Source organism: Gracilinanus agilis, chromosome 1, assembly GCF_016433145.1.
Source record: "Gracilinanus agilis isolate LMUSP501 chromosome 1, AgileGrace, whole genome shotgun sequence".
NCBI lineage: Eukaryota > Metazoa > Chordata > Mammalia > Didelphimorphia > Didelphidae > Gracilinanus > Gracilinanus agilis.
Window position 1 is genome coordinate 435,322,827 of NC_058130.1, and position 27,739 is coordinate 435,350,565.

General features: G+C 35.4%; 1 protein-coding gene across 1 annotated transcript in view; it reads left to right on the plus strand.

Moving 5' to 3' along the window:
• The first annotated feature begins 301 nt into the window (after positions 1-301).
• TENT4A (terminal nucleotidyltransferase 4A) overlaps positions 302-27,739 on the plus strand; it is a 94,299-nt gene continuing 66,861 nt past the window's right edge. Inside the window, exons 1-2 of the mRNA XM_044681892.1 lie at positions 302-479; positions 579-1,286. Coding sequence (XP_044537827.1) covers positions 319-479; positions 579-1,286 — 869 coding nt within the window. The 5' untranslated portion in view covers positions 302-318. The remainder of the gene's footprint in view (positions 480-578; positions 1,287-27,739) is intronic.

Below are 27,739 nucleotides of genomic sequence, written 5' to 3' on the forward strand. Positions count from 1 at the left end.
GGTTTGTGTGTGAGTGAGTGTGTGTGAGCTTGGCCGGGGTGGGGGGAGGCCTTGGAGCCTGGAGGGCAGGGCTGCGGGGCTGTGCTCCGCCGCCGCCGCCGCCCGGGAGAACCAGGGGGCGGGGTTGGTGCTGCTGCTCTTGCCGGCTACCGAGCCTACTCCGTCTGGGGTGAGTGAGTGAGTGCCCGTCGGGTCTGTCTGTGTGAGTGTGAGTGTGAGTGTGGGGTGTGCGCGCGCGTGTGCAGGAGGTGGGGAGGGTTCGTGGGCTTGCAGTCGTCTCTGCTCGGGGAGGAGAGGCGGCCGGCGGAGAGAGGGTGAATGGATCCGCGTGTGGCCTGGATTCAGCCCGAGCAGAAAGGACCCGCTAATGCTCTCTGGATGCAGATCTGGGAGACCTCGCAGGGAGTGGGGAGGAGCAGCTCTAGCTATCCGCCGTATTTCTGCCTCAACTCCCCGGCCCTGGACACGACCGCTACTGCTTCCTCTCCCTGCAACCCTGGCGGTGGGAGCCACAGCTGCACCCCACTTGTCAAAGCTGGCCCTGCTGCGGCTCTCCCGGCTCCTACCCCAGCCGGCAGCGGTGGTGGCGGCGGTGGTAGCAGTGGCAGCGGGAGCGGCAGCCTCTCCTCAGCCTCCCCGCCCCCGCCGCCCACGGCGCTGCCAGTGCTTCTGACCGGACTGGTCCCTGCCTCCGTGGTCGGGAGTACAGACGGCGGCCGGCGGCTGCAAAAGTCTCCCTCCGTGTCCTCGTCGTCATCCACCTCTTCCAACAACGAGTCTGGCACCGAGAGTCCCGGCTTCTCCTCCTCTTCCTCCTCCTCGTCTTCTAGCAGCGCCTCTTCGGGTCGGACTCTATCCGGGAGTGGCGGTGGGACCTTACCTGGTCGGGGCGGTGGGGGAGGCCCGGGCGCCTTTTTTAACTTCAATGAGAACAAACTGAACAATCTCAATAGCGTGAATGGCCATCACCACCACCACAGCCCGCACAGTGGAGCCAACACCAACCTCCTAGCGCCGCCGCCTCCTCCGCCCCCACCGCAGCCGCAGCAGTCGCCGCAGCAGCAGCCCCCACCGTCTTCTGCCCCCACCTCAGCCAATTCCATCCAGCAGCACCAGTACCATCCCGGCCGCAGGAAACGGGAGAATAAAGCTAGCACTTATGGGATGAACTATCTGCTGTCTGGGAGCCGGGGGGCCGCGCTGAACAATAACCACCTTCCCCAGGAGCAGCAGCAGAGACCTGGCACCCCCTGGAAGACTAGGACATATAGCCCGGGTATCCAGGGGTGAGTAATGACCTGCAGAGAGCGGACAGCGCTCGAAGGGTTAAAGTAACGGGAATGCAGGGTGGGATGTAATTGTTCTATTGCAGCCATAAATGCAAGGAAATGGCGAGCTAACCTGTGTGTGTATCTGTTGAGGAGAGGGGGAGTGACCAGCCCACACTAACGTATAGAGAAAGGTGGGGCTTAAGGGGCTGTGGTTAGTTGGTTTCTTTCTGAAGTGCAAGACTTTTATTGGGGGTGGGGTGGAGCAACGGATGCTTGGCTATACAAAGTAGTGTGGAACAGGCTGTAAAAATAGCGAGAGCTCTTGAGGATTAAGTCACAGCTCTTATGGAAAATATTTATTCAAGTCACTGTTTTCCCTATTGCTGTAGTGAGAAAGGGCAATTGAAATGTACAGGAAAGTGATTGTTAGTAGGGTGTTCAAATAGCAAGGCGATACCTCCTTTAACATCTTCTGCTCCTTATTTGGCACAAAACCTCAAAAAAGACCTAGGTGCTGAAGATCAGGTCTGACCTGGAATTCATTAGCTCCTGCAGGAAGAGTTGGACAGACACGTGAATTGTAGGGTACCAGTCAAAAGTCACTTAAACTGAATCAGGCAATGTCTAGCAGCAGTAGAAATTGCTGCTAAATTATTTAGTTTGAAATTCTTCATGAATTTAGAGGCAAATTTAGTTGCTCAGGCCATTGAGGTAGACATGATATAATTTATAACTACTAACTTCAGGTTGCTTTTAAAAGGAAAATTGTTTCCATTTTAATATGAGCGATAACAGCTCAGATTATAAAACTAACAGATAAAGGAAAGAAATACTAATGTTTTATATATGGCTTTTCTACAGTGGTACTGTGCACAAATTCCTTAATAATCACTTAGGAATGGAATTTAAATTTTATTTTTTCTTTGCCTTTTCACACAGGGAATACGGCTGAATACTCTTATATAAGTTGTCTAAAAGTAATTAGACACGGATTTTGATTTTATTGGTTTTATTAGGATTCTCAGAATTCCATTTTTTTTTAAAGGTAAATGCAAACAGTTTTAAAGCCAAGAAAATTGGTATGCAAATTATTAAGTGACTAGATTTTTCTTTAATAATACAATTAAATAGAGTAAAAACCAATTCATTTGTTTTCTTTTACATTACAATTAAATTATGGTTAAATAGGCAAAGTTACATTTTTTAAAAAAAGCTGACACAATTGTGTCAAATTTAGTATCAGCTTTCATAGTAGTTATTGTTTTATTGAAAGTTGTGACAAAATTTTATTAGCTCACTTAAGTTTTATTATGTCTGAATTTTGATGAAAATATTGAACTTAAGTTTAAAAAATATTCTCCAATTTGCTATTATCCTAAGTAATAAATGCTTAAAAGTAGTTTTACTTTTGGGCTTTTCCCCCTATCCCTTATTTTGGTATTTTTATGTTTGAGAATGTGGAATTAAAGGCAGAGATTCTCTTCTCTTTTTTTTATTTTAGTTAATTTTGATAAACATTTATTAAATGCTTCCTATGTACAGAGCACTGTGTTAAGCTGCTTGAGACACTTTTGTTATGGACAGTTATCATTTATTATTGTTTTCCCAAGCCATCAGGATAATAAATCATAGTCGACATTAATCTTATTAAGCAAATACATCCAGATTTTGTAACACTAAAGAGTTATTAAGAATAGGAATTATTGTAAAAAAGTGATAGTAAAAGATTCTGATTTAAAAAATCATTTAAAATACTTTGCAATGCATGGAAATTGATACTTGAAAGTATGCATGATACATTATAGCCACATGCCCATAACTTGTTTCACCTGGTTTGAATTTGAAGTATAAGTCTGTGGCTTCTGAGAATACTTAGTGGGATGATGAAGAGAGCTTTTCTATTTTTTTTTTAAAGCTTCCTAGGTAGAGTTTGGATTTGGAAACTTGAATAGCATAATAATATTTATAAATTATTTATTACCAGTATGGTTAAAAATTAAAATATTGGAATAGATTTTGCCTTTTCAAATAAAATGAGACATATATGTCCTGTTCTGTTCAGGAACATGCTATATTTACAGGAAGTTATACACTGTCCACCTTGGAAGGAATATTCTAATTTTGGAATCATTTATTCCCAGAATGTCAGTGGTTTTCTGGAAGCCATAGTTTGTCCTCACTATTTTATTTGCTTGTTTTTTAATCATGAATTTACCTTTCCACTGCCAGGTTGCAGGACATTTTATAGGACATGGAACATGGTTTATACCACCACTAGAGCTAGTAGAATAGACACTGAACATCTGTTAATTCTGGTGATGCTCAAATTGCTCAGGACTTTTATCTAAAGTGTGGTCTTTTCAAGAATTCACACTTTCCCCTTTTTCCTTTGATGCCTCCTTATGTTACTGTAAATTGAAGGCAAGCTCACTTTGGCCTTAAAGAAAAGAGAGATTGATCACTTGTCACCTACTTCCTGGAGGAGCTGAGTCAGTAGCCCACTTTTTATATTACTGTCATGTTACCTATACCTCCTCAATAATGGACAAGAATTTGAAAGTAGAAAAGCAGAGTTGTGATAGAGATTAAGGTAGAAAAGACTGGATTAATCCTTATTATCCATTTGGATTTATGGAAACCTAGGCCAGTCATAAATTATTCCTGAAGTTTCTGCCTTTGGGGCTAAATCTACCTCTGATTTGAGTATCTGCCTATTGTGATGCTTTAGCACTATAAAAGAATCTAATCTATTTGAGTCCTGAAAAGAACAGAAATAAGCATAGATAAAACTTTAGAACTTTCATTTACATGACCAGGCAACCCTTTAGGACCTGTTGCTGAAATTACTTGTTTGATTGATAGCTCCAGATTTGGTTGTGGGATTGGGTTATGGAATTGTAGGTCTAACCCATAGGCCAGTTGGACATTTGCCTGATGACCTGTGTAGCAACCTGTGCTTTTCTAGAAAAGTGTAGGGGGAGGGTCAGTGGTGTCTTTCTATCCTTCGAACATAACAGGTGACTTGGCATTATGATTATTTGTCCAATCTACTTTGTGGAGTCAGTTGAATCTTGATTGTAATGAGGGGAAAAACAGGTCAAAGAGTAGAGTCTAAAAAAAGAGAAAAGAGGATAGTTGAAATGTGTATCTGGGTTTTGCCGATCTGTATTGGATTTATTGAACACCACTGTTCTTTTTACATTTAAAAAAGCAGTTTAAGAATAGTTGATAGTGTTTGAGAGTCAGAAGAAAAGTTAAAAATGTGACCAAAAGGGAAACTTTGTCAGTGGTATTAAAAAAAAAAACCAATACTGCCTCTGAACTTCCCTGGGTTTAACCCTTAGTATTAACTCATCTTCTTTCTTGGTTTTTGAAGTACCTCGACTTTTATAACCTCTGTCCCCTTACCAACTTAACAGGCTGATGGTGGCTATGCACATTTTTTGTTTAATAAGTCAGTAAAGGAGAGGGAGAACCTGAGTATGTGAGTGTTGGGGGAAGGGAAGTGGGCTAGTTATTTATTGAACAATATAAAAAAAGTTCAAATAAGTATTTTAGGTAAGTGCCTAGGTATTTCTCAGAAAGAAGTGTTTCTCTATGGTCTCTTAAGTTCCATTCCATTCTATTCTATTCCACAGGGGCTAGGGATGTTTTGAAAGTGAACAACTGATGACTTTGGAAAAATATCCTCTAACACATATATGTTAAAAAGTCAAGTCTTGCTAGAAGCTCTTGAACTTAATGAATATTATCACATGTCATATATTTAATTAATGGTTATTGGTTTTGACAGTTTTTGCATCTTTCCTGTTCTCCTTTGATGATAATTTATTGGTTATTGGAAGAAAAAAACTTTTATAGTGTTTGTATATACACTAAATAATGAAAGACAGTTACTTGGTTAGCAGAGAAGAGCAGTTTTGGAATAATTTCTAACTTATATGTGTTGAATTCTTTCATATTGGGGGAAGTGAAAAAGTCAGGGAGCTTGAAAAGACTCTCCTGCCCCATTTGTACTCTACACTTGTATTTTACAAGATGCTTTTTTCCTATGTGGGAAAGATAATACCACTACTTTGCATTTATATTTTCTCTTTGCCTCAGAATATTTATAGTTAGTTCATTATGTTAATTATGGTTTAACAGAGTGCTTGAATACATTAAAAAAAACTTTAAACATTGTTTCTCCATAATCAAACATATATGGGTTCTCTATATTTTCTATAATCTGATTCTAATCAGATATCATTTCCCAGTTGACTTGTCTGTTAAAATGGAATGAATTTTCTCAGTGGTTTTAAGTTGTAGGAAGTGTTAATAATCATTTTGCAGATGAGGAAAGCATAATATAGAAAGGGATAAAATGACTTACTCATTATCAAACTTAACAGAACCAACATTCTATTTTCCTAAGTGAATTCAAATCAAAGAATATTTTTTTCTACTGATCCATAGTACTGATGTTTTGGGGGCAGCTAGCTGCATGGTGGACAGTGTCAGCCCTGGAGACAGGAAGATTCAAGTTCAAATCTGGCCTTGGACACTCACCACCTGTGTGACTCTGCGCAAGTCATTTAACCCTGTTTGCCTCAGTCTCCTCATTTATAAAATGAAATGGAGAAGGAAATATCAACTACTCCAGTATCTTTGCCAAGATAACCCCAGATGGGGTCATTAAAAGTCAGACACTACTGAAACACAACAACAAACTGATTTTTAATTCAGGCAGTTGACTGTTTTGGATTGACAAGATGCCATTTATTCTACAAGTAACCCTTCACTCTGTCCTGCCCAACTCCTTATTTCACTTTTTTAGATGGAGCTGAACAGAGCCTTGTGTAGTTAATAAAAACTGTACTGGACATAGAAACATAAGTTATGGGTTCAAATTCAAGCTGTATTTAAGTAGTTTTGTGTGACAAAAGGCAAGTCACAGTTTCTTTGAACTTTAGTTTTGTCATCTGTAAAAATTAAGAATTTGTACTTGTTGATCTAAGGTTCCTAACAAGCTCAGATTCCATGATAAACTGACCCATACTGACCTTTTGTATGGATGTGTTGATGCTTCTTGATGTACTGAGAATTTGTCCACTAGCTTAAGTGGGCAAACAGGAGAATTAGAAGATGAGGGGAACCCCTCTTTAGCCAATGTCAACTTGAATATTTATATAATAAAAGACAACAATTTACTCATTTTTGAGGGCAGTTCTTGTACATTTATTGCTCAGTGATTTTTCCAAAAGTTGTACTTTAATTCTATTAAGTTCTTATAATATTTTTTAGAGGCTACTACCAAAATCATACCTTTTTTTTGTGGAAATTGAATTTTATTCTTTGAAGTATAAAATACAAAATGTAGGAAGTATTAAAAAAGTAAATAAACATCAATTATAAAAATATATATCTAGGTAGATCCCATGGTCCTGAGAGGCAGTGGGTATAGTGAAAAGAAATTTGAACTAAAAATGAGGATGCCTGGGTTTGACTTCTGCCACAAATGTGCCCTTTACCAGTTATATTATCATGTATAATTCATTTAACCTTTTAGAGCCTCAGGTTCCTCTTTTGTAATGTGGGGATCATAGTACTTAAATTCAGAGGGTTGTGAAGAAAGTGCTTTGCAAACTAATTGCTAGTTAGATTGTAGTGATTATGGTTGTTGGATTGAGTATAGAAAGGTATAGAAAATAGTTTCAAGACTTTCAAATTATCATTTCCTCTAAGATGTTGGACAGTGGCCAAGTTACTTTTAGGATTTGTTACCTCCTCTATAAAATGAGAGTAATAAACTAGATTCTTTAATGAGAGAACTGGACAGCAGGTGTGTGTGTGTGTGTGTGTGTGTGTGTGTGTGTGTGTGTGTGTGTGTGTGTGTGTGTGAAAACTTTTTTTTGAAGTGTTGTGGATCCATTTGGCAGTTTGGTGAAGACTATAGATCCCTCAGAATAATGTTTTTAAGCAAATTCATAATTGAAAGAAATTTGAAGTTTCACTTAGACATTAGTGAAAATAAAGATGTAATTTTTTTCTAATCTAAGTTCATGTACCTCCTGCAACCCAGGGTGTTAGACCTCAGATCTTTAAGAATCCTTGGAAGAGATCATCTCTAAACTCTCAGCTCAATTTATGATCTCATAATCACCAATCTCTCTCATTGGTTCCTTCCTATCTTCCTTTGAATATGTTCATATCGCCTCAATCTTAAAAAAAAAAATTTAAAAAACCTTCCGAAGGCATCCTCAATTTAACTGTTAACCTCCTGGAAAAAGTAGTCTATTGCCAACTTTCCATTTTCCCCCACCTCTTCTGTCCTTTAGCTCTTGCAATCTTGTTTCCATCTCTCAAAGGTAATTAATAACCCATTTTTTGCCAAATTTAATGACTTTTTCTTAGATTTCATCTTAATTGGAATAGTTGACTGCTCACAATCCTAGATACTCTTTTTTTCCTAAACTATAACACTCTTTAACCTTCTTGTATCTCTTTAATAACTTCTTCCCAATTTATTTCAGGGATTCCTGATCTTTTGATAATGATATTTCCCTAGGCTGTGGCTTTGACCTGTCTGTTTTCTCCATTCATTCCCTTGACAATTTAATTCACTTATTGCCTTTCAAACCTATATCTCCAGATGAGCATTTAATTTAATTCAACAAATATTTTGCTAGTCTTTGGTGATAGTCAAATGGATCTATGATCTCACAGATTTGATAATTTCTTCAGTGATGCAGATCATATCCAATCCATGCCTGTGTCATTACTAGCCAAGGTTTCCCATTAGTTTACCATGGAGTCTAGTCATTGTATTTGAAGCTTTCCTCTAGTTCTCCTGATATCATGATGGTACTAATGAAGCATTCCAATTGTCTTAGACCTCATCATGTGACTAGCTTATCTTTTCTTATACAGTTCTTTGATATGACATCTTTTATTCCTATTTTTGCCTCAGAATTCTCCATTAATTATAATGCTATTCACAGCTACCACATTCCTCTCCATTGCCCTTTGTGTGAGAGTAATTTGGAGGCACATTACTATTAGATTGAGTATCTGGTACTGATTTTTTCCCATTGTGGTGCCCCATGAAACAAAGGCTGTAAGAGATACAATGACAAAAATAGAACCATTCCTGACCCCAAGGAGATATTCAACAACATGGAAACAAATTGTAAATACAAAATACATACATATGTATTCAAATTCTGATACAAAATATATTTGAAGTAATTTTGGGGTGAGAAAAGAACAGTAACAGCTTGGGGATCAGGAAGGACCCAGCCTTGGAGGTAGCACTTGATCAATTGGAAGGGAGTTAGGAGTTCTGAGAGACAGCAGTAAGAAGGAATTGAATTCTAGGAAGGGGAGAGGAGCATGGAGATTGGAGATGGAAAGTCACATGTGAAAATTACCTAGTCTTGTTTTATTGGAATGTAGAGTATATGGTGAAGGGGGAGGAGGAAAATGAGTAATATGAAATTGACTGGGAAAGATCAAAGGAGCCAACTTCAAATGATAGTTAAACAGAGGAATTTCTATTTTATGTTAGCAGTTAAAAGAGAGCTAATGAGACAAACTTTTTGAGGTGGGGGAGCCATATGATCATATTTTTGCTTTAGAAATATCATTTTGGCAGCTGTGTGGAGGATAGATTGGAAAGTGATACTTGATACAGGGAGACCGGTTAGGAGGTTCTATGGCAAAAGTCTAGATGAGAGTTGATGAGAGCCTTACTTAGAATGATGACTGATAGAAGATAGATCATACTGGTTGTTGAAGAGGTAGAATTGTCATGATTTTACATCTTCTGGGGGGATGAGTGAGTTAGAGTATAGAATCAAAGATAACTGAGATTGTGAACCTGAATTTCAAATCTGGTTGACTAGAAGAATGATAGAACTTTTAAAAGAAATAGAGAATTAAAAAGAATGGGCTCAAAGGGAAAAAATACATTTTATTTTGGGTCTGTTTGAGATGGCTATGGTATATGCAGGTTGTGATTTCCAGCAAAAATTTGGTGAGATGGTATTGGAATTCAGGAGAGAAATGAGGACATAATGTATAGTGCAATGCCAGGCAAATTGCAGTAATTTAATAAATGCTTGTTGATTGATGGGGAGCCATCTGCATAGAGATAATTATTAAACCCGTAGGAGCTGATGAGATCACCAATAGTGAGAGCAGAAGTAGAGAAGAGGATAAAAGTGAAGATACATACAGCCCTTTGGTATAAGCTTGGGATGTAGGGGATAGAATAGATGATAAGTCAGCACAAGAGACTAAGAAGATATTAAGACAGAAAGAATAGTTATAGAAAAGCAATGCCACAAAAACCCAGGGAAGAAAAAGTATTCAGGAGGAGGGTGTGATCAATTCCAAGAGAGGTTAAGAAGGTTGAGAACTGAGAATAGGCCATTGGAATTAATAACTGAGGTAATTATGGAGAGCATTTTTAATTGAGGCAGGCAGAAGCCAGATTTCAGGGATAGAAAGTAAACTTACCAAATTTTCTACTTATATAAACTTATACCTTAAGTCATACATTCAATACCAAGCTCGTTACCTCTGCCTCCAACTCTGATATTCTTTCTGACTATTTTTAGTGTCACCACTATTCCAATGTCTTCCATGTTTAAAAAACCTTGATGCCGCCTTTCACTAATCCATCTCCCACCATGTTCTATTGACTTTACTTCTATACTGTTTTTGATATCTTCCCCTTTTGGGAACCATACTTTAGTCCCTTATTACAAACCATTTGGATCATTATTGTACTGGCTTTCTATTATTACTCTCTTTTCTCTTCTCCCTCACTCCTCCCTTGCTCCTTCTCATTCTATCTTTAACAGGGCTGCTAAATTATTTTTATTTTTCAAAACTCTTCCTCTATTGCTTAAGGAATAAAGCTCAGTCTTCTTGGGTATTCAGGGTCTTCTACAATCTGGTGCCACTCTATCTTTCTTATCTTATTTCATGCTTCCCCCACATTTTCACTACTATTCCTATACTTTCCTGCATATTTGCCTAGATTCATGGTATTCCCTATATCTGGAATGCCGGAACTTTACCTTCCTTTTCCCTTACCCCCAAATCCTGTTGATAGTGATGTTTCTCACCCAAGATATCATGTTGTACCTGTACTATATCATTTTTTGTCTTAAGATCACAGATTTAGGACTGCTAGGAATTTGAGGAGGAGGCTATCTATTCTGCTTGATTTTATGAATGAGTAGTAAATTGAGACACAGAAAGGTTATGACTTAGGTAGGTCATGGCAGAGGTAGAATCTTCAGTTAAAGTGAACTTTAGCCCCTCTAACCTACAGGGCGGGGGATTTGTCATTATTAAGCTTACTTCCATGATTTGACAGATTTTGTCTGTGTTATGGCATTTTTTTACTAAACTCCATGAAAGCAAATTTGCCCTCATTTTGCAGATGAGGGATGAGACCCTAAAAAGTAAAGTGGGTTGTCAAAAGTCAAATAAGATAATAGTAATGGAGTCAAAACTAGAATCTAGGAGTAACTTCCAAGTGTCTACAATTTTTTTAACAATCTAGTTTGAAGCATTATTTGGGAATGAAAAAAATAGGAAATTTCCCCCCCCCCCCCCATATTACAGTGGTGCAAGTTGTTTGCCATGCAATCCAACATTTTGGTTTAGTTTTAAAAATGTACTCACTTTTAATGTGTTTCATTTTTTGTAATTTTGGCATATGTATGGAAGTTACCTTATTAGAAGAGAGTTGCACCCAAACTTTTTTAATATTCTAGAAATAATGATGATAAGACTTTGCATTCTCTGCATCTTTCAGGATAAAATGGCAGAGATGAATTCTTCTGTGGAATATTGTTTGCAAACGTCTGCTTTTTCCTTTATCAGAGATAATTATAGAGATGCGTGAGCAAGTTGTTCTCATGCCAGTTTTATATAGATGGGAAAGTAGGCATCTAGGTTGGTACTTATTGATCACACCCTTGCTTTGTGGATACAAAGACAAAAAATGAAACATTCCCTTTTCTCAAGGAATTTTCTTTCTATAGAGTGAGACAGCATGTGTACATATAGACACACACATATACACACAGACACACAAATACAAATATATTTACTAGGCTATTTTTCTTTCCTTGAGGGGGATCAGGAAAAACCTATAAAGGTAGCATTTTAAAATGAGCTTTGAAGGAAACTAGGGATTCTTAGGGGGAGAAGGTGAAAGGAGAGAACATTACAGGCATGAGGGGAGAACCTGTGCAAAGGCAAGGTTTTAGGAGATGGAGTATCAAATATGAAGAATAGCAAGGGCAGTTTAGCTTGACTGAAGAGCGGATAATACATATGTAATAAATAGTGCTGGTATTTTTTATGAATGGTGCTTAGATATCCAGACTTACAAATTTGAATCCATAATTAGTCCAGGATTTATAGAGTACAAGTTTACTCCTCAGCTGCTAAGGGTGACTTGGCACTTTGTTTAAAAGACATAGACTCCCTTTCCTTTTCCTGTAGACTGAACTTAAAACTAACAAAAAGCCCAGTTCTTCCTATCTTAGGGAAATCCTTTTAATTGGTTTTTAAAAAATGTACATATATTCCAACCTTTCCAGCACAGGCCAAAGCTTCTTTCATACGAAACTACTAATGACCCTTAATTATAACAGCCCTTTTAGGCTGTGGCACTGCAAATGGTTTGATCTGAAAATGTTCTTTGAAAGTAGAAATTTTTTTCCTTTTCTGAAACAACTATAAGAATTCTCCTTCTCCTAATTACTGAGAACAATCCTGCTGTGGTTTCTTGTTTATATATTTGTTTTCAGCATTTATTACTTATAAATATGTCTGATCTTGTGTTCTCCATTCCCTACTCAAGCAGGAATTATCATTATTGAGGGCAGAGAATAGTTGATTAATTTTCTATAAAATCTGTAAACTTGAGGGATGGAAAAGATCAAAGGAGAAATATCTAAATTGTTAGCTTTAAAATTTTAGAATATTAAGTTTTGGAACTAAAAAGGACCTCAGAGGTCATCTAGCCTAAATGAGATCATGCATATAAAGTGCCTTGTAAACCTTAAAGTACTATGTAAATCTTGATTATAATTATCATCATCATTATTATTTTGATAGATGAGGAAAGAGGCTTGGGAAATAAAGTGATTTTTCAATTATAGGTAACTTAGTGTTAGATCTGTAAACCTTGCATTATATAATAAAAACTTTTGATATCAATACATTTCTAGTTAGAAAGCTATAGAAACTTTAATTGAGATCTAACCTTAATTGGGGAACTAGATAATGGAAAGTATTTTTGAAGGAGGCATAATAAAAATAAAAGCTATTTTTTATGACAAGAAAGAAAATGTCCAGTAGGAATATAAAGTGAGGTGGAATGATTGGGATTTATATTATATAAAGTAATCAAGGAGAGAGTCAGTTGTGGAAATATGTATCATAAATTATTCTCTAATCACTTAACAAAGTGAATAAATTCAGAAGCTGAATTTTTTTTTCCTCTCATGTCCAAATTTCCATTTTTGTAGGTTTCAAGTACACTGAGAGAAAAGTATGAAACTTTAGAACTCACAATGATAGGAAAGTGATTCAAAAGCCCATTCTTAGCTAACTTGCCCTCCTTTTGCTTCTTTTTTCCACAGTCCTACTTTACTCTCTTTCATCCTTTTGCCAGACTGACTGGGCTTTCTTAGTTGAGTGATCCAGAAGCAACTTAAGATTTGCATATCCGCTGCTACTTACTTGTTTCTCAGCTCACATTTTACCAGCCTGTGACACTGAAGTAATTACTTAAATTTGTGAGTCTTTGTTTTTCTTATTTTAAAACTGGGGACAATAATGCTTATACCTCTGGCCTTAGTGTTATGAATCAAATGAGAGAGACATACTATAGAACTATCAAGTATTGTATAAAAGTGTTATGTTGACAGATATACATAACATAGTTTTTAAAATTGGGAAGTGATAAAAAAATGATTACCCCTAGTGCTCTGAATGGTACTTTTAGTAAACAAATTTGTAAAACATAAATTAGATGTTGTAGTCTTCATTGCACAATAAATTAATCTTTCAACACCTTTAAATATTTAGCTCACAGAATGCATCTGAATAATTGAGCTTATATTATAGAACACTTTAGGAATGTATTAGAAAAGGCTGATGTAGATATTTGAAAAAAATTAAAAGATGATAAGAATCTGTGAGGCCTAAACAACCCTTAGAATGGTAATTTTTTCAATCATCAATGGACATATCCTGAGCAAGAGGTTGAAATGAGTGCTACTTTTTCTTCCATGTTTTTTTTTCTTTGCACTTTTCTATTTTTCTTCAGTTCTTTCCCTTCCTGAAACAAACTTTTCTCAAATTTCTTTATTATTAAAAAAGCTTATTGCTACAAGAACTCAGTGGTTCTTCTTCAAGGGTCTTAGCCATTGAACATTTCATCTCTCTACTTTCTGGCACATGATAGGGACTTAAATTGTAGAATTCATTGAAGAATTCTGTAAATTAGGGAAAGGAAAGGATTTACCTTTTGAGTCCGAAGCACTTTGGTGCTGTGCTGGTAGGGGATTATCCACTTTGGATTTTACCAGACCACAGATGATTGTTTTGAGAATACATTTGTCTTTGGAGTTTAGAGCACCTTTGAACCTTATGTGTGACCTTGAACAATTTACTCAACCTTCCTGCTTGTACATAAAATGAGGGAGCTGAACTAGATGGTTTCTAAGGTTCTTTCCTGCTCTTGATCTGTGATCTTATGTTGAAGTTAATGAAAAGAGCCACTGGTATGGTAGAATAGACAGCAATGGAAATATCAGGCATGAAGATAGTTGAATTTGTGTCATGACTCTACATTTGTTTAGTGTAGAGTGACAGAACATTGGAATGAATGCATAGAAAGTGAGGTAGACACTTGCCAAAAACTTAAAAGATCTTGGCTGACATAGGCCAAGGTATATCTGACCAAGGGATCCCTTCTAAAATACCCTCATTAAATGGTCCTCTAGATTCTGAAGACCTTTGCCCTGAAAGAGTCTATAATTATTAGGAATGTTTTCTTTACATCAAGCTTAAATCTAACAGTCTGTGACAATTTCACATTATTTATAGCCTTGCCTGATGGGGCTAAGCAGAACAAGGCTAATTCTTACTCTTCCACATGAGAACCCTTCAGATATTTGAAGGGTACTTCTGTATTTCCTCTCAAGGCTGTTCTTTAGGCTGAGCATTCCCAATTTTTGCAGTTGGCCTGTGGCCCATTCTCCATTGTTCTTATCACATTGGTCTCCTAAAAGTGCAATAGTATTTAATTACATTCATATACTATATACCAAACTCATATATATATACATATATATATACACACATACACACACACACACACATATATATGTGTATACACACACAGACACATATATGAAGTACTCTTATAAATACTTTGATATATATGAGACCTTTCTAGCTCTGGCCTCTTTGGAGTTGTGCTCAGTGGTGAGTCTGTTCGAGTTAGACATCATGGATGTTTAGCAATTTTTCTTATTATCAAGTATTTTCTCAGAATAGTTGGACTAATTCATAGCTCTTCTAGTATTAAGTTAGTATGCTGTCTTCCCACTGCCCTTCCAACATTAACTGTTGTTTCCCTTTATTGTCTTTGTCAATTTGAGGGGGGTGGGGTAAGGTAAAATCTCAGAATTTTTAAAATGTACAATTCTATTAATAGTAATTGGGAGCATTTTTTCCATATGGTTGTTGATCGAAAACAATTTGTTCATATCCTTTAACCATTCATGAATATTGGGGAATTTTCTCTTAATATTATACTAGGATTTATTCTCTTATATTTTAGTCAGCTTTTTTTGGGTAGCTATTTTATGTGAAGGTTTTTGCCCAACTGACACTTTCTCTTTATTTCAACTGAATTGGTTTTGATAGTGTAAAAGCTTTTAAGTTTGTTGCAATTCAAATTACCTTTTTTTGCTCACCTTTAGCATGACATGCTTTTGATATAGCAATATTGGCTTTTAGTGATCATTGTTTCTTTTTGAGTGAGTATTTAACCATATAATTAATATGTTTTGTGTAGAGTAAATCATTCTTACTCTTCCATAACTTGTAGATTTTGCCACCCTCTTCCCACTTTTTGAATAGAAGGCTACTTGTCATTGTCCAGTTTTAGAGTACTTCTTTTCTTTAATTTCTTTAAGAGATCACTGAAAATAGCTCAGGGAGTACATTTTAAAAATTAATACCTAAGGAGGGGCAGCTGGGTAGCTCAGTGGATTGAGAGTCAGGCCTAGAGACAGGAAGTCCTAGGTTCAAATCCGGCCTCAGCCACTTCCCAGCTGTGTGACCCTGGGCAAGTCACTTGACCCCCATTGCCCACCCTTACCACTCTTCCACCTATAGACAATACACCGAAGTCAAGGGTTTAAAAAAAAAAATTAATACCTAAGGATATAATCCACACATTCTTGGTGAAAATTCATTTTAGATAGTGTGTTATAGTGAATAAAATATTAGCCTTGAAATTAATTACTGGGTTCAAATCCTCTCTCTGAAATTGTTTGGCCATGGAGAAGTAACTTAATCTCTTGGTGACCCAGGAAATACTCTAAAACTGTACGTTATTGATGAGTTGTTTTTCTACTGTGGTAGAAGGAGTTTCCATACATGAAGTTGCCTATTTAGCTCTTAGTCCTTCTCCCATCCTAAACCCCAAACAACAAAAACTAAAGTAAATAAGCAAACGTCAAAAAAAATTGTTTTGCCTATTTCATGGGGATTGAGACTAAAATGAGAATGCATGTTTTGAAAAATTAAAAAGTAATGCATAAATGTAAGCTGATATTGCCTAAACATCTTTCTCTTTTACTGAGTTACTTTCTACTAACCATTTTTATAATTCTTAGTTCAAAATTTATTCTTTAGGGAAAAAATAGAAGCAAAAATAAGAGCCCAGCAATAAATTCAACTTTCTCATTGTTGTCCATTATAGTGTCCTTTCTCTTTAAAAAATTTCCTTTCTAGCTGTCAATATAGCTTAAACAAACAATCCTTTTGCTAACCTTACCCTATTCTAGAGTTAGGTGTTGCTATGTTGTTACTCATAAGACTATACTCTTCTTTTGACTGTATCCTCAGGTATTTGACCATGCTCTCTTGTTCAATACATGTCTTACAAAAATCTGAGTTAGTTGATGTGATTCCCTGTACTGCTACTATTTCAGTCTCTTTAGTAGCTCATATTCCTCAATGAATTAATTTTTACTTTTTAATTCATTTAAATCAAAAAATTTAATTTTTACTTTTGAGTTCATAAGAAAAATTGGAGTTTAATTCTGTTAAATCAGATTAATCTCTTGGTTCTTCTTGACTCTAGTTCCTTCATCTATATAATTTAGGCTTTGGATTAGGTGATCTCCAAGTTCCATTTTTGCTTTGTGCCTTTTTTTTTTTATTAAAAAATTTCAACCAAAGCCTCCCCTGCCATTTTCCACTCATCTGCATTAGAAAAAAGAAAAGAAAATACAAAATTTTGATAACATGTATGCATAGTTGAGTAAAATCAATTCCCACATTGACCATGTCCAAAAAGTTTGAGTCTCAGGCTATATACCCTGAATCTGTCCATCACCTTTCTATCAGGACTTGGGTAGCATACTTCATCATTCGACTTCTGGAATTATGGTTGGTCATTGTGTTGATTAGAATTATTGTTTTCCAAAGTTCTTTGTTTTTGCAATGTTATTGTTTTTGTGTAGAATGTTCTGGTTCTGCTTGCTTCACTCCGAAGAAGTTGGTACAAGTCTTCTTAGGTTTCTCTGAAATGTTAGTTCTCTTCATACTTCTATAGCACAATAGTATTCCATTAAATCCACATACTATAATTTGTTTAGCCATTCCTCAGTTGTTGGTGACCTCTTTAGTTATAGTTTTGTTTTTTTTTTTTTTTGCTACTACAAAATGAACTGCTATAAATATTTTTGTATTTTTTTTTAAATCTATGATTTTATGGCCTGATATTCTTTGGTCTTACTTTCTCTGTAACACATTGAGCCATTTTATCCTATCTGTCCTTTTTACATATTCTGAAATGACCTTTCTCCAGAACAAGTTATTAATTCAAACTAGGTTTTTATTTTCCGTCTTCTTATTAATGTGATGGAATTGTCACTTAAATTCCTACTTCATCATTATGGCAAATTGTATATTAACTAATTGCTTTGCTTTTGGCAGAAATGAGTTCTAACAGATCTCTAGAATCCCCCATTATCAGAATATCATGCTGCTATGCCAGATTTATGATCTACTTTTCGAACTCCTCACCTAATTCTTCCTTTTGTCCAGTTGGTCTATAATATATCACCAACGATATAGCTTCTGTTTTCCTCTTTATCTTTACCCAAATATTGTGTAATATATTTCCCCACTCTTAGATTCTAGGATTTCCTCAATCAATAAGCACTACATCTATTATATGCCAAGCATTATGCTAGGGGGTAGGGTTGCAAAGATAAAAATAAAAATCTCTGCCTTCAAAGGATTTATATGCTATCAAGAATTTGTTTTCTTAACAGACAATTGCTTCTCTCGCTCTCTCTCTTTTTAAATTAAGGCATATATCCTTCCATACCTATTTTCTAGTCATGAGGTTCTTTGCTACCATGTCAGTGATAATCATAAGGCCACATTTGCCTTCTTTCCTTAGGGATCTCTCATTTACCCTCTGTCACCTGTATTTTGTCTATTTGTATAGTAGATATCTAAAGCCGTACATTTTTTTTGCTTTCTCTCCATGAATATTGTTTCCTATGAATTACTAGTTCTGTCTTCTGTTCTGTACCTACTTTGTACTACCAGGCTTTTCAGATATATGTGGGCAGTCCCCCTCCTTGACTCTCCCCCTCCCCCACTAGAGTTTATTTAAAGCCTTCTTGATTTTAATTGTTGTAAGAAAGAAAATTTAGGTATTTATAGATATATATTAAAATATGTGGCCGCCAGGAATCAACAATTCAGGTTGATTCTGTAATTAAATCAGACCCAAGTCAGCATCGGGTTGAGGAGTTTATTTACAATCTGGTAGGTAAAAAGTAGGAATAAAGAGAAAGGGAGAGGCTAGTGCCTGGACGGAGAGAGATTAATAAATGAAGCTGTAAGCCACAAGGCCCAACAACCAGATAGGCAGAGTTTAGAATTGGCCCAGCTAGGCCAAGGAAGTCAGCCTAACTTACCCACGTGACAATATAGAGTGCAAGCTCTCTGTGGTCTCAGGAGATGCTTCTGCTCCCAGTTCGAGATGGCAACTGCCCCCACAGGAAGTTCACTAACTTACTTAAAGAGATAATGTCTTTCATCACTTCCTGTGGTCCACCTCTAATTCAGATGGACAAATGGCAGTTTCTACATTGATTTGGACTGCCCAAAGGGCAGTCCCTTATTCTCAATTTGTTACTTATTGTCACGTGTGGGTAACTCATCTCCCCTCCCCACTAAGGGAGGTGAGAGTGACATCATTAGCACGCCTAAGTTGAATGGATTTTTGACTATTAATGGGCTCGAGCTAATTCTATTTATACATTGTGAGGTTCCAGGAAAATCATTTTCCCCCCAGCCCTTGTTAGATGTGCTTCAACTGGGCCAAGGACCTATTCTTCCTATAGTCTCCTTCAATTCCCTTCCCCAATCCTATTTATTCTGAATCTCTAAAGTCATGAAAATTTCACCTTTGTAAGAGCAGTCTGGGTTAATAATATATCATTATTACACTTTGACCATAAGGTCTGAAGATTTTCAAGGATGAATTAAAGAGTGATAGGTAACAAACAGCAAGACCATTATTTACAGGGCTAAATTTCAAAATGAATTGAAGCTTTTTTATTGGCAGAGGGAACCAAAATCCCCAAATAGGGACAGCAAAAAAAAGGGCCTTTTAAATTAATTTGGACAGAGGGTAAACAACAAAGGGATAAAACTCTTGGGGTGGGGAAGCAGATGATATAATGGCAACTCAGTATAGTGGGATGAGAACTGTACTGAAAGTGTTTTCAAAGCTTGTCATTGCCACTTAGTTGATGATCATGGTTAATTTCCTTCACCTCTTTGATTTGATTTCATCTATTAAATGGTGGCAATAGTACTTGTCTGAACCATTTTATAGAGTAGTAGTTAAGAAAGGAGTTTGTGAACTTTTATAATGCAAAATGTTAGTTATTAATAATAATAATGGCATGAGAGAACCATTCAACTCTTATTTTAATTTAATTTTTTTCTATGAAGAATGATCTTCACAGGCAAGTGGTTATTACATATGTGATTAAGAAGGAACAAATATCTCAGAATAATTGAAATAATAGATAGGTTCTTTATTTCTTTGAAGGAGCTGACATTTCCAGGACTAAAGAAACTTTATCACATGGTTTGAAAGAACTTGCAGACACAATCAGTAAATAATTGTAATAATCTCTAAGGAATTTCAAAAAACATAAGATATGTCAGAATATTGGAAATGGGAAGATATATCCTTTTTTTTTTAAGGGAAAAAGGTGGCTTCCAGAAATCATACCTCAGGAAGAATTTGAATAACCACTGGCAAAACTGAAGAATGGATTATGCTAAATGAATAATAAAAATTATTCTTGAGTCTTTGGAAAAGAAAGTGGTGATCCCTTGGGTGTCTTTTCCATTTCTTGAACCCTCATTGCCTTCAGGAGACAGGACAAGAAAAGTCTATTTTGTCCCTGGGGAAATCTGGTTCTTTTTCAGTAGAAGTATTAGTTTAGAAGACCCAAGTTAAGTCTGAATATGTTTTTTAAGCCATAGAAACATTGTTAAATAAGTTGTTTAGGTTCTTTTGGTACTATTAGCATATTATTATACTTTGATGAGTTTATTAATAGATTTAAGAAAGGCTTTTAAGGGGTAATGTGAGAATTTATATTGTGTTTTTTTTTTTAATTAAGTAATGGTTCAAAGTATAAATCAACTTTCAGAACATGACTTGTTTGTAAATTGGGTATTGCTTGTATTAACTTTGCTCTTCTTACCAGCCCCTGGGTGACTTTGAGACAAGATTATACTCATATACTCTATATTTTATAGGTACTAGGATATTACTAGGTAAAACTTTGTTTAAGTTCAGTACATGCAAATGTGTGATAACTGCTTCAAAGCTTTCCTCTGCTCAATGCAGATTGTCAGATGGACCAATAAATATTAGGAGAATGTATGGGAAGAAATGTGCCCTAATTTGAAGCTTAAAGAAAGTTGATTTTTAAAGAAGTGTTTTAAAGTTTGGTAAAACTGCTCAAGAGAGTGGGGAGAATGAAGACTTAGTGAAAATTTAAATAGCATATTGTTGAAGAAATCTAGTTCATTTAAAATAAAAAACATTAATTTGAATTAAGCCAATGAAGTTGGCTTAATTCCTAAAAGGTTTTAGGGATATTTCTGTAAACAGGTGAAGATATGATAGTACAGCTTATGAAGACTATGTATATTGAGTATATGGAGTGTTGGATTTGGAGTTAGGAAAGCCTAAGTTCAGAGTTGGCCTCAGACACTGGCTGTGTGATCAGTGGGTAAGTCCTATAACTTCCATCTGTTTTAGTTTTCTTATCTCTGATATATTGATTATAATAGCACCTTTCTTCCAGAGTTGTGAGGATATTGAGACAATATTTGTAAAAAGTTTTGCAAACCTTAAAGCACTGTGTAATGTGAGCTATTATTATTAATGAAGTTTTCATGACTAAAAGCAGGCAATAGGGAGCAGGCCACTCCAAAATGGAAAGTCATTTGGTGGTTATAGAGACTTAGGCTTGAGTCATGAATTTGGGCAAATTATTTAACCTTTCTAGGAAGATCTTTTCCTCATAGGTGAAAAGTGTGAATAAATAGATTTTTAAGGCCTTCTTTAAACTATTAGATGTGAACTCATTGAGGGCAGGGGCCTTGTTTTTGTTTTCTCTGTGTTCCCATGCATAGTTAGCACTGTGCCAGGTACTTCTAAAGGTCTTAATAAATGGTTGTTGACTGAATCTGATTATAGCTCTAGCATCCCCTTTTACACTAGAAATATCTGTCATCAAATAGTGTCTGTTTAGAGTAGCTAAGGCATTTTTAGCTTTTAGCCAAGATCTACTCATCAGTGCTTTTGCTAGCAACATTAATCTTTTTAAAATTCTTTATTTTTAGAAGCTATTTTATTTTCCCAGTTACATGTAATAACCAAAATTCATCTTTTAAAAACTGAACTGAATAATTTCTCTTTTCTTAAAATTAACATCACAGTACTCAGTGAAGTAAAAGTTAAAAGACTGGGGAACTTCTGGGTACAAATTACTCTTCTCAGTATTTAACTGTTAAAACTTCATTTATCTAATTATGTATCCACTTAGAAGAAGGGCATTTTTCCTTCTCTTTATAACTATTGGCTGCCCCAGGGCCCTTCTGTTCTACCCTATTCTCTGTGACAATTCGTTTGGAAGAGTGTTAATTATCTCCTTATTACATTCTTTTTACTCAATGAACATTTACACAATAATTCTTAATTCATTTTGGCTGTTCTGTCTCTTATGTGTTGTCTAGATTTTTCTTTTTTAAACTTTGGTTCTAATTTGACTTGCTGTTCCCTTTATCAGACTCTTCATCTTCCATCTATTTTCCTTTGCATATAGGCTATTCCCAGAACATACACCTGGAATGCACTTCCCCCTTACCTTCAGGAAATCTCTAGCTTCCCCTATTTCTAATATTGCCTCCTTTACTTTGTGTTTACTTTGAATATATTTTACATTTACTTTAGTGTATTCATGTGGTCTCCATGTAGGTTGTAAGCTCTTTGAGGGCTGAGATTTAAAAAAAAAATGTATCCCTAGCACTTCAGTATATAGTAGTCACTTAATATTTGTAGAATGAATGAATGACTCATTTTTCCAATCCCAAAGTTGGTATATATAATTTCATTGCATTAATAGTTCAGATATAACTCACCTATATCTCTTTCTTCCTGGTGAACTAATATTTTATTATAAAATATGACTTAGAAAAACATTTATCTTGATCATAAAAAGAATCCATGAAGCAAATATTTTTGAGTGAATAAAAAAAAAGCATTCATGAAGTGCTTACTATTTGCTCAGTATGGTACTAGCACTAACACTTCCATAGATCTCTTTTTACATCTAACTTGCAAAAATCAGCCTCTCTTCATATGAGAATAGCTTGATTCAAGTCTTTAAAAAATGGAGTTAATAAAAAAGTTTATAGTTTAATATTTGAATTTTCAGGGAAAAGCCCTACTTAAAACTCAGTGAAAATGTGTGTTTTAATTTATAGTTAATGCAGCATATTAAAATTAACTTGTTTTTCAATTCATTGCTTTTGAAGTCTAAACTCTGTTTACTCATAATTTTTAAAGGCCTCAATCTAGTTGTCATAATTCATTTGCAAATAGATTTATTTTTTGTGCATGGGCTTTAAATTTGAGTGATTAAGCCTGAATAGTCCTTGAAAACTGTTTGTTCTCTGTAGAACTTTAATTATGTAAACAAAACATGGGAATGATTAATTTGCTTAAGTAGCCTTTATTTATAGGTAGTAAAAAGGTAGATTTTTTTGCTTGTCTCACTGAGTTGGGCTGTAAATTAATGAAGTTTTCCTGTTTTTGAATTATACTTAAATAAAATAATATTGTAGTGGCAGATTGAAAAGTTTTCCATGAACAGTCTTGTGGTAGAAATACAGAAGGTGTGTTTCAGAAGTAAGGAAAGGAGACTTTGGAGTTTAGGGAGATTCTTCCTCTTCTCCCCCTTCCCTCTACCATTTACTGGATCAGCCTCTGGGTAGACTATTGGAGGTAGGGGAGGCTAAGCAGTCTGAGTTGATAATGGAGCATCTATGTTATTTATTTAATAATAAGATAATTTATATAATTAAATAGTATACAATAAGATAACTTAATAGTAAGCTATTTAATTATCTCCATGCTGATGACTTCCAGATCTACATATCCAACCCTTATCTTTTTCCTGAGTTCTAGTTCCCTTTTTCCAATTGTAATTACGGACATTGAAAACTTAATCTGGTTCAAAACAATTCATTATCTTTTTCTTTTCTTCACAGTCACATTCCAAACTTCCCTGTCTCTTTTTGAGGGTATTGTTATTCTTCTGGTACTGAGATCTAATGCTGGAATCTTCCCTATTACATTGCATTCTTGTTAATTGTGCTTCTGTAACATCTTCCATCCTTGCCCTTCTTTACTTTTATATTTTTTACCATATTATTTCAGATTGTGTTATCTCTCCCCTATACTATTATACTAGCTTCCTAATTAGATCTCTTTGCTACCAGTCTTTCAATATTTCCCTAATCAAAAATCCATTCTCCAGTTTCCAAATTGATATTTTTTAAAGCCCAAGTCTTACCATATCATACTTCTGCCCATAGGATCAAATATATATATATATATATATACACACACACTTCTGTTAAGAATTTAAATTGCTTTCCAATATGGCTCCAGTTAACTTTCCTAGATTTATTATATAATACTCCCCTTTATACACTTTCTGGTCTAGCCAGACTAACCTACTTGCTGTTGTTTATATTTGAAACTTCATCTTCTGAAGTCTATAAATGTGTGCAATTTACAAAACTTATGGACTTCCCAGCTCTGCCAAGGGATGAGGTAGGGGCATTTTCTTATATCACTTCATTTAAGCCACATTTAAAAGTAATTTTACAACATCAATTTTTGATTTTTTTTTTGATGGTTCTTTCTGTTTACATTGTTCTGTATACTTTTTTTTTTGCTTTGATTATTTCACTCTGCATCAACTTATATAGAATTTCCCATGATTTTCTATATTCATCACATTTGTCAATTCTCAAAGCACAGTAACATTCCATTCCATTCATTTGCCAAAACTTGCTTTGCCATTTCTCAATAGATTGGCATCTGCTTTTGTTCCTAGTTTTTTGCTATCACAAAAGAGCTACTATAAATATTTTGGTGTTTATGGGAAATGTCTAATCACTGGTTTTCTTGGAGTATAAGCCATTTAATGGTAAATCTGAGTCAAAAGATATAGATGGTAATGGAGCATCTATGTTATTTAGGTTAGTCACTTTGCATAATTCCAAATTGCTTTCTAAAATGGTTATACTGAATCATAGCTCCACCAACAATGTACCAGTGTAAGATCTTTAATCATCTTTGCCAATTTCCAGGATATGAGGTGAAAAATTCAGGGTTGTTTTCATTTGTAATTCTTTCATTAATAATTTGGAGCATTTTTTCACGTGATTGTAAATACTTTGCAATTTGTTATGTCCTTTGACACTTATCTAGTGGGGAATGACTTTTGGGCATCTGTGTGTGTGTGTGTGTGTGTGTGTGTGTGTGTGTGTGTGTGTGTGTGTGTGTAAACACACAAACATATACCTCTTAAACATTTATATCTTGGAATATATCTTGGATACCAACTCTTTATCAAAGAAATTTGATAAAAAGATTTTTCTCCAGTTATTTCTGTTATCTTGGGTGTGTTAATTTTGTTTATGTAGAAGCTTTTTGGTTTCATGTAACCAATGAACTTATATATTTTATCTTCTGTGATTGCTTCTTTGCTTATTTAGTTAAGAATACATTTTCTATCTACTCATAGCTGTGAGATGTATATGATCTGGTTCTCATCTCATTTTTTTTGGTAGCATGATCTTTAATATTAAATCATGACATATTTTTGTTTTTATTCTATTTGGTATTGCTTTTGAACTTTATTCTAACAAGTTAATAGTCTGACATTTTGTCTAGAAAATATTCTCACGTCAAGAACAAATTGATTCCTGTCAAGTCAGTTTTATTTTTTGTCAAGATGTTTTTTGCTAGCCATGTGTTTTTCTTCTTGCTGTTCTTCTTGAAGAAAATTATTTATAAATTATATGTATAAGACATCTGCCTTGCCTATAAGTCTTTGGTCTCTTTTACATCCTTATATACTTTCCATTATTTTTCATTGTCTTCCCCATGCTCAATGTTGTATTGAAGTAATTTAGTATTAAAGTATAAATTTAATTTGAAGTTTTATCAAATTCTTCATATTTTCATCCTCTTCAAAAGATGTTGATGCTTAAACTCAAATTGGCTTCCTAATTTTTTTCTTTATGTTCATCATAATGAACTCTTTAATCTGAGATATCCAGATATCCTATGAAATGATTTATTTGCTGTTTCTCTTATGAATCAGCCTTCCATTAGGCTGCAATTTGCTTATAACTTATAATATCACTTATAGCAATAATGTTGATTGATATTTGTTTTAGGTAATAATTTTCTTATAGATGGTTTTAAAAAACCGTGTGCATTGTGATTGTTAGCACTCTCTGTGTTCTGCTACTGCACAGGGAGAAGATAACTTTATAGGACTGAATGACAGTGATATTTTTATTTCGTGGGTTACTGTTTCCAAAGACTTCATTACCAAATAAGTATCTAGCTTACTGATTTTAAAAAAAAAATTTTTTTTAAACCCTTAACTTCTGTGTATTGGCTCCTAGGTGGAAGAGTGGTAAGGGTGGGCAATGGGGGTCAAGTGACTTGCCTAGGGTCACACAGCTGGGAAGTGTCTGAGGCTGGATTTGAACCTAGGACCTCCTGTCTCTAGGCCTGACTCTCAATCCACTGAACTACCCAGCTGCCCCCTAGCTTACTGATTTTTTAAAAACTATTTTTTATTTTTTTAATTGCATACAGAAACTATTTCTGAAGATCATTTCCTTTTTAATTATATATAGAAACAGTTTTTGATGATTGTTTTTTGATATTCTAGAATTCAGGTTTTCTCCCTTCTCAGGTGATAGTCTATCTAATATAGGATATTTCGGAACTTTTATGTGATACATATTTCCATATTTCCCTTGTCATGATGGAAGTTACATGTCACACATTCAATAGAAATCTCATGAAGAAAAATATAATGGAAGATGGCATGCTTTGATTTCAGCTCAGGCTCTAAAAGTTCCTTCTTTGTCTTTGGATAGCATTTTTCATCATGAAACCCTTGTGGTTATTTTGGAGACTTGCTTTGCTGATAATGTTTTAGTCCTTTACAGTTGGTCATCTTGCATTTCTTTTATTGTATACATTGTTCTCCTGGTTCTGCTTACTTCACTTTGTATCAGTTTATATAAGTCCTTCCAGGTTTTTCTGAACTCATCCTGTTCATTGTTACTTAAGATGCAGTAGTATTCCATTACAACCATGTACCACAACTTGTTCATCTATTCCCCAATTCCCTCAGTTTCCAATTCTTTGCCACCATAGAAAAAGTTGCTAAAAAGATTTTGGTACAGGTAGGTCCTCTTCCCTTATCTCAGATCTCTTTTGGATATAGATCCAGCAGTGGTATTATTGGTTCAAAGGATATGCATAGTTCTGTAGCCCTTTGAGCCTTGTTTTGTATTGCTCTCCAGAATGGTTGTATCAGTTTAGCTTATTGATTATGAGCCTCCTTGAATATCTTCATCAGAGTAGTTCATTAAGTACCATAGTTAATACTTTTCTAGCGTGGTAGAATCTGCCAGAAGTTTCACTTTGCTGCAACCTGAAGTCATCACCACAATATTTTGAGGCATTGGTATAGAACTTTTGTGCAGGTACATTTAAATAAAATAAAATAAATTTAAATTAAAGGACTGAAATAGGTAAAAAAATCTAAGCATTGACTTTTATATTTCTAATTTCAAGTCATCATTTCAATTCACTAGGTGTTTAGTGCAAGTCTTCTATGTCCTTAAGCACTGTTCTAGTGGATTTGCAAAGCTAAATACAACCATGATTTTTGCCTTAATAGAAATTATAGTCCAGTAGAGAGAATGATGAGAGATAGTCAAAATGTAAAATAGAAGACAAATGATTTAGAATAGGAGGAAAATTTAGTGGAAAGAGCTGGATTGTATTCATGGCCCAGTCACTACTAACTAATGTGGCCATGCCTGGGTTAGTCATTTAACTTCTTTGAACCCAATTTTCTTTTTCTGTTTGTTGGATTGTTGGATGATTCCACGGACTTTGATGAAAACTTTTTCTGGGTTTCAGAATTCTTTGGGTACTGAGGAGGAGAAGGCTACTTACTCCTGTAGAACAATTTGTTAGGTCACTTTTGAACAAAGATGCTGTCCTTGATGATGGCTGCAGGGGCAAGGTGAAGTCAAGGTTGGTGGTCCAGGTTGGAGGTACAGTGATCCCTCATCTATTGCATGAATTTCAGAGACCCCCTGTGATAGGGGAAAATATGCAAAGTAGCAGCATTACATTTATTTTATTATTTGTATATATTTTAAGTTTTTATAAATCCATCCCCACTCTCCTATAAACCTTTTCCACACTCTTATTAACCTATAGTTACTAAGCCAGTCGTCACCCAGGATATAGAATACAGCGCTGT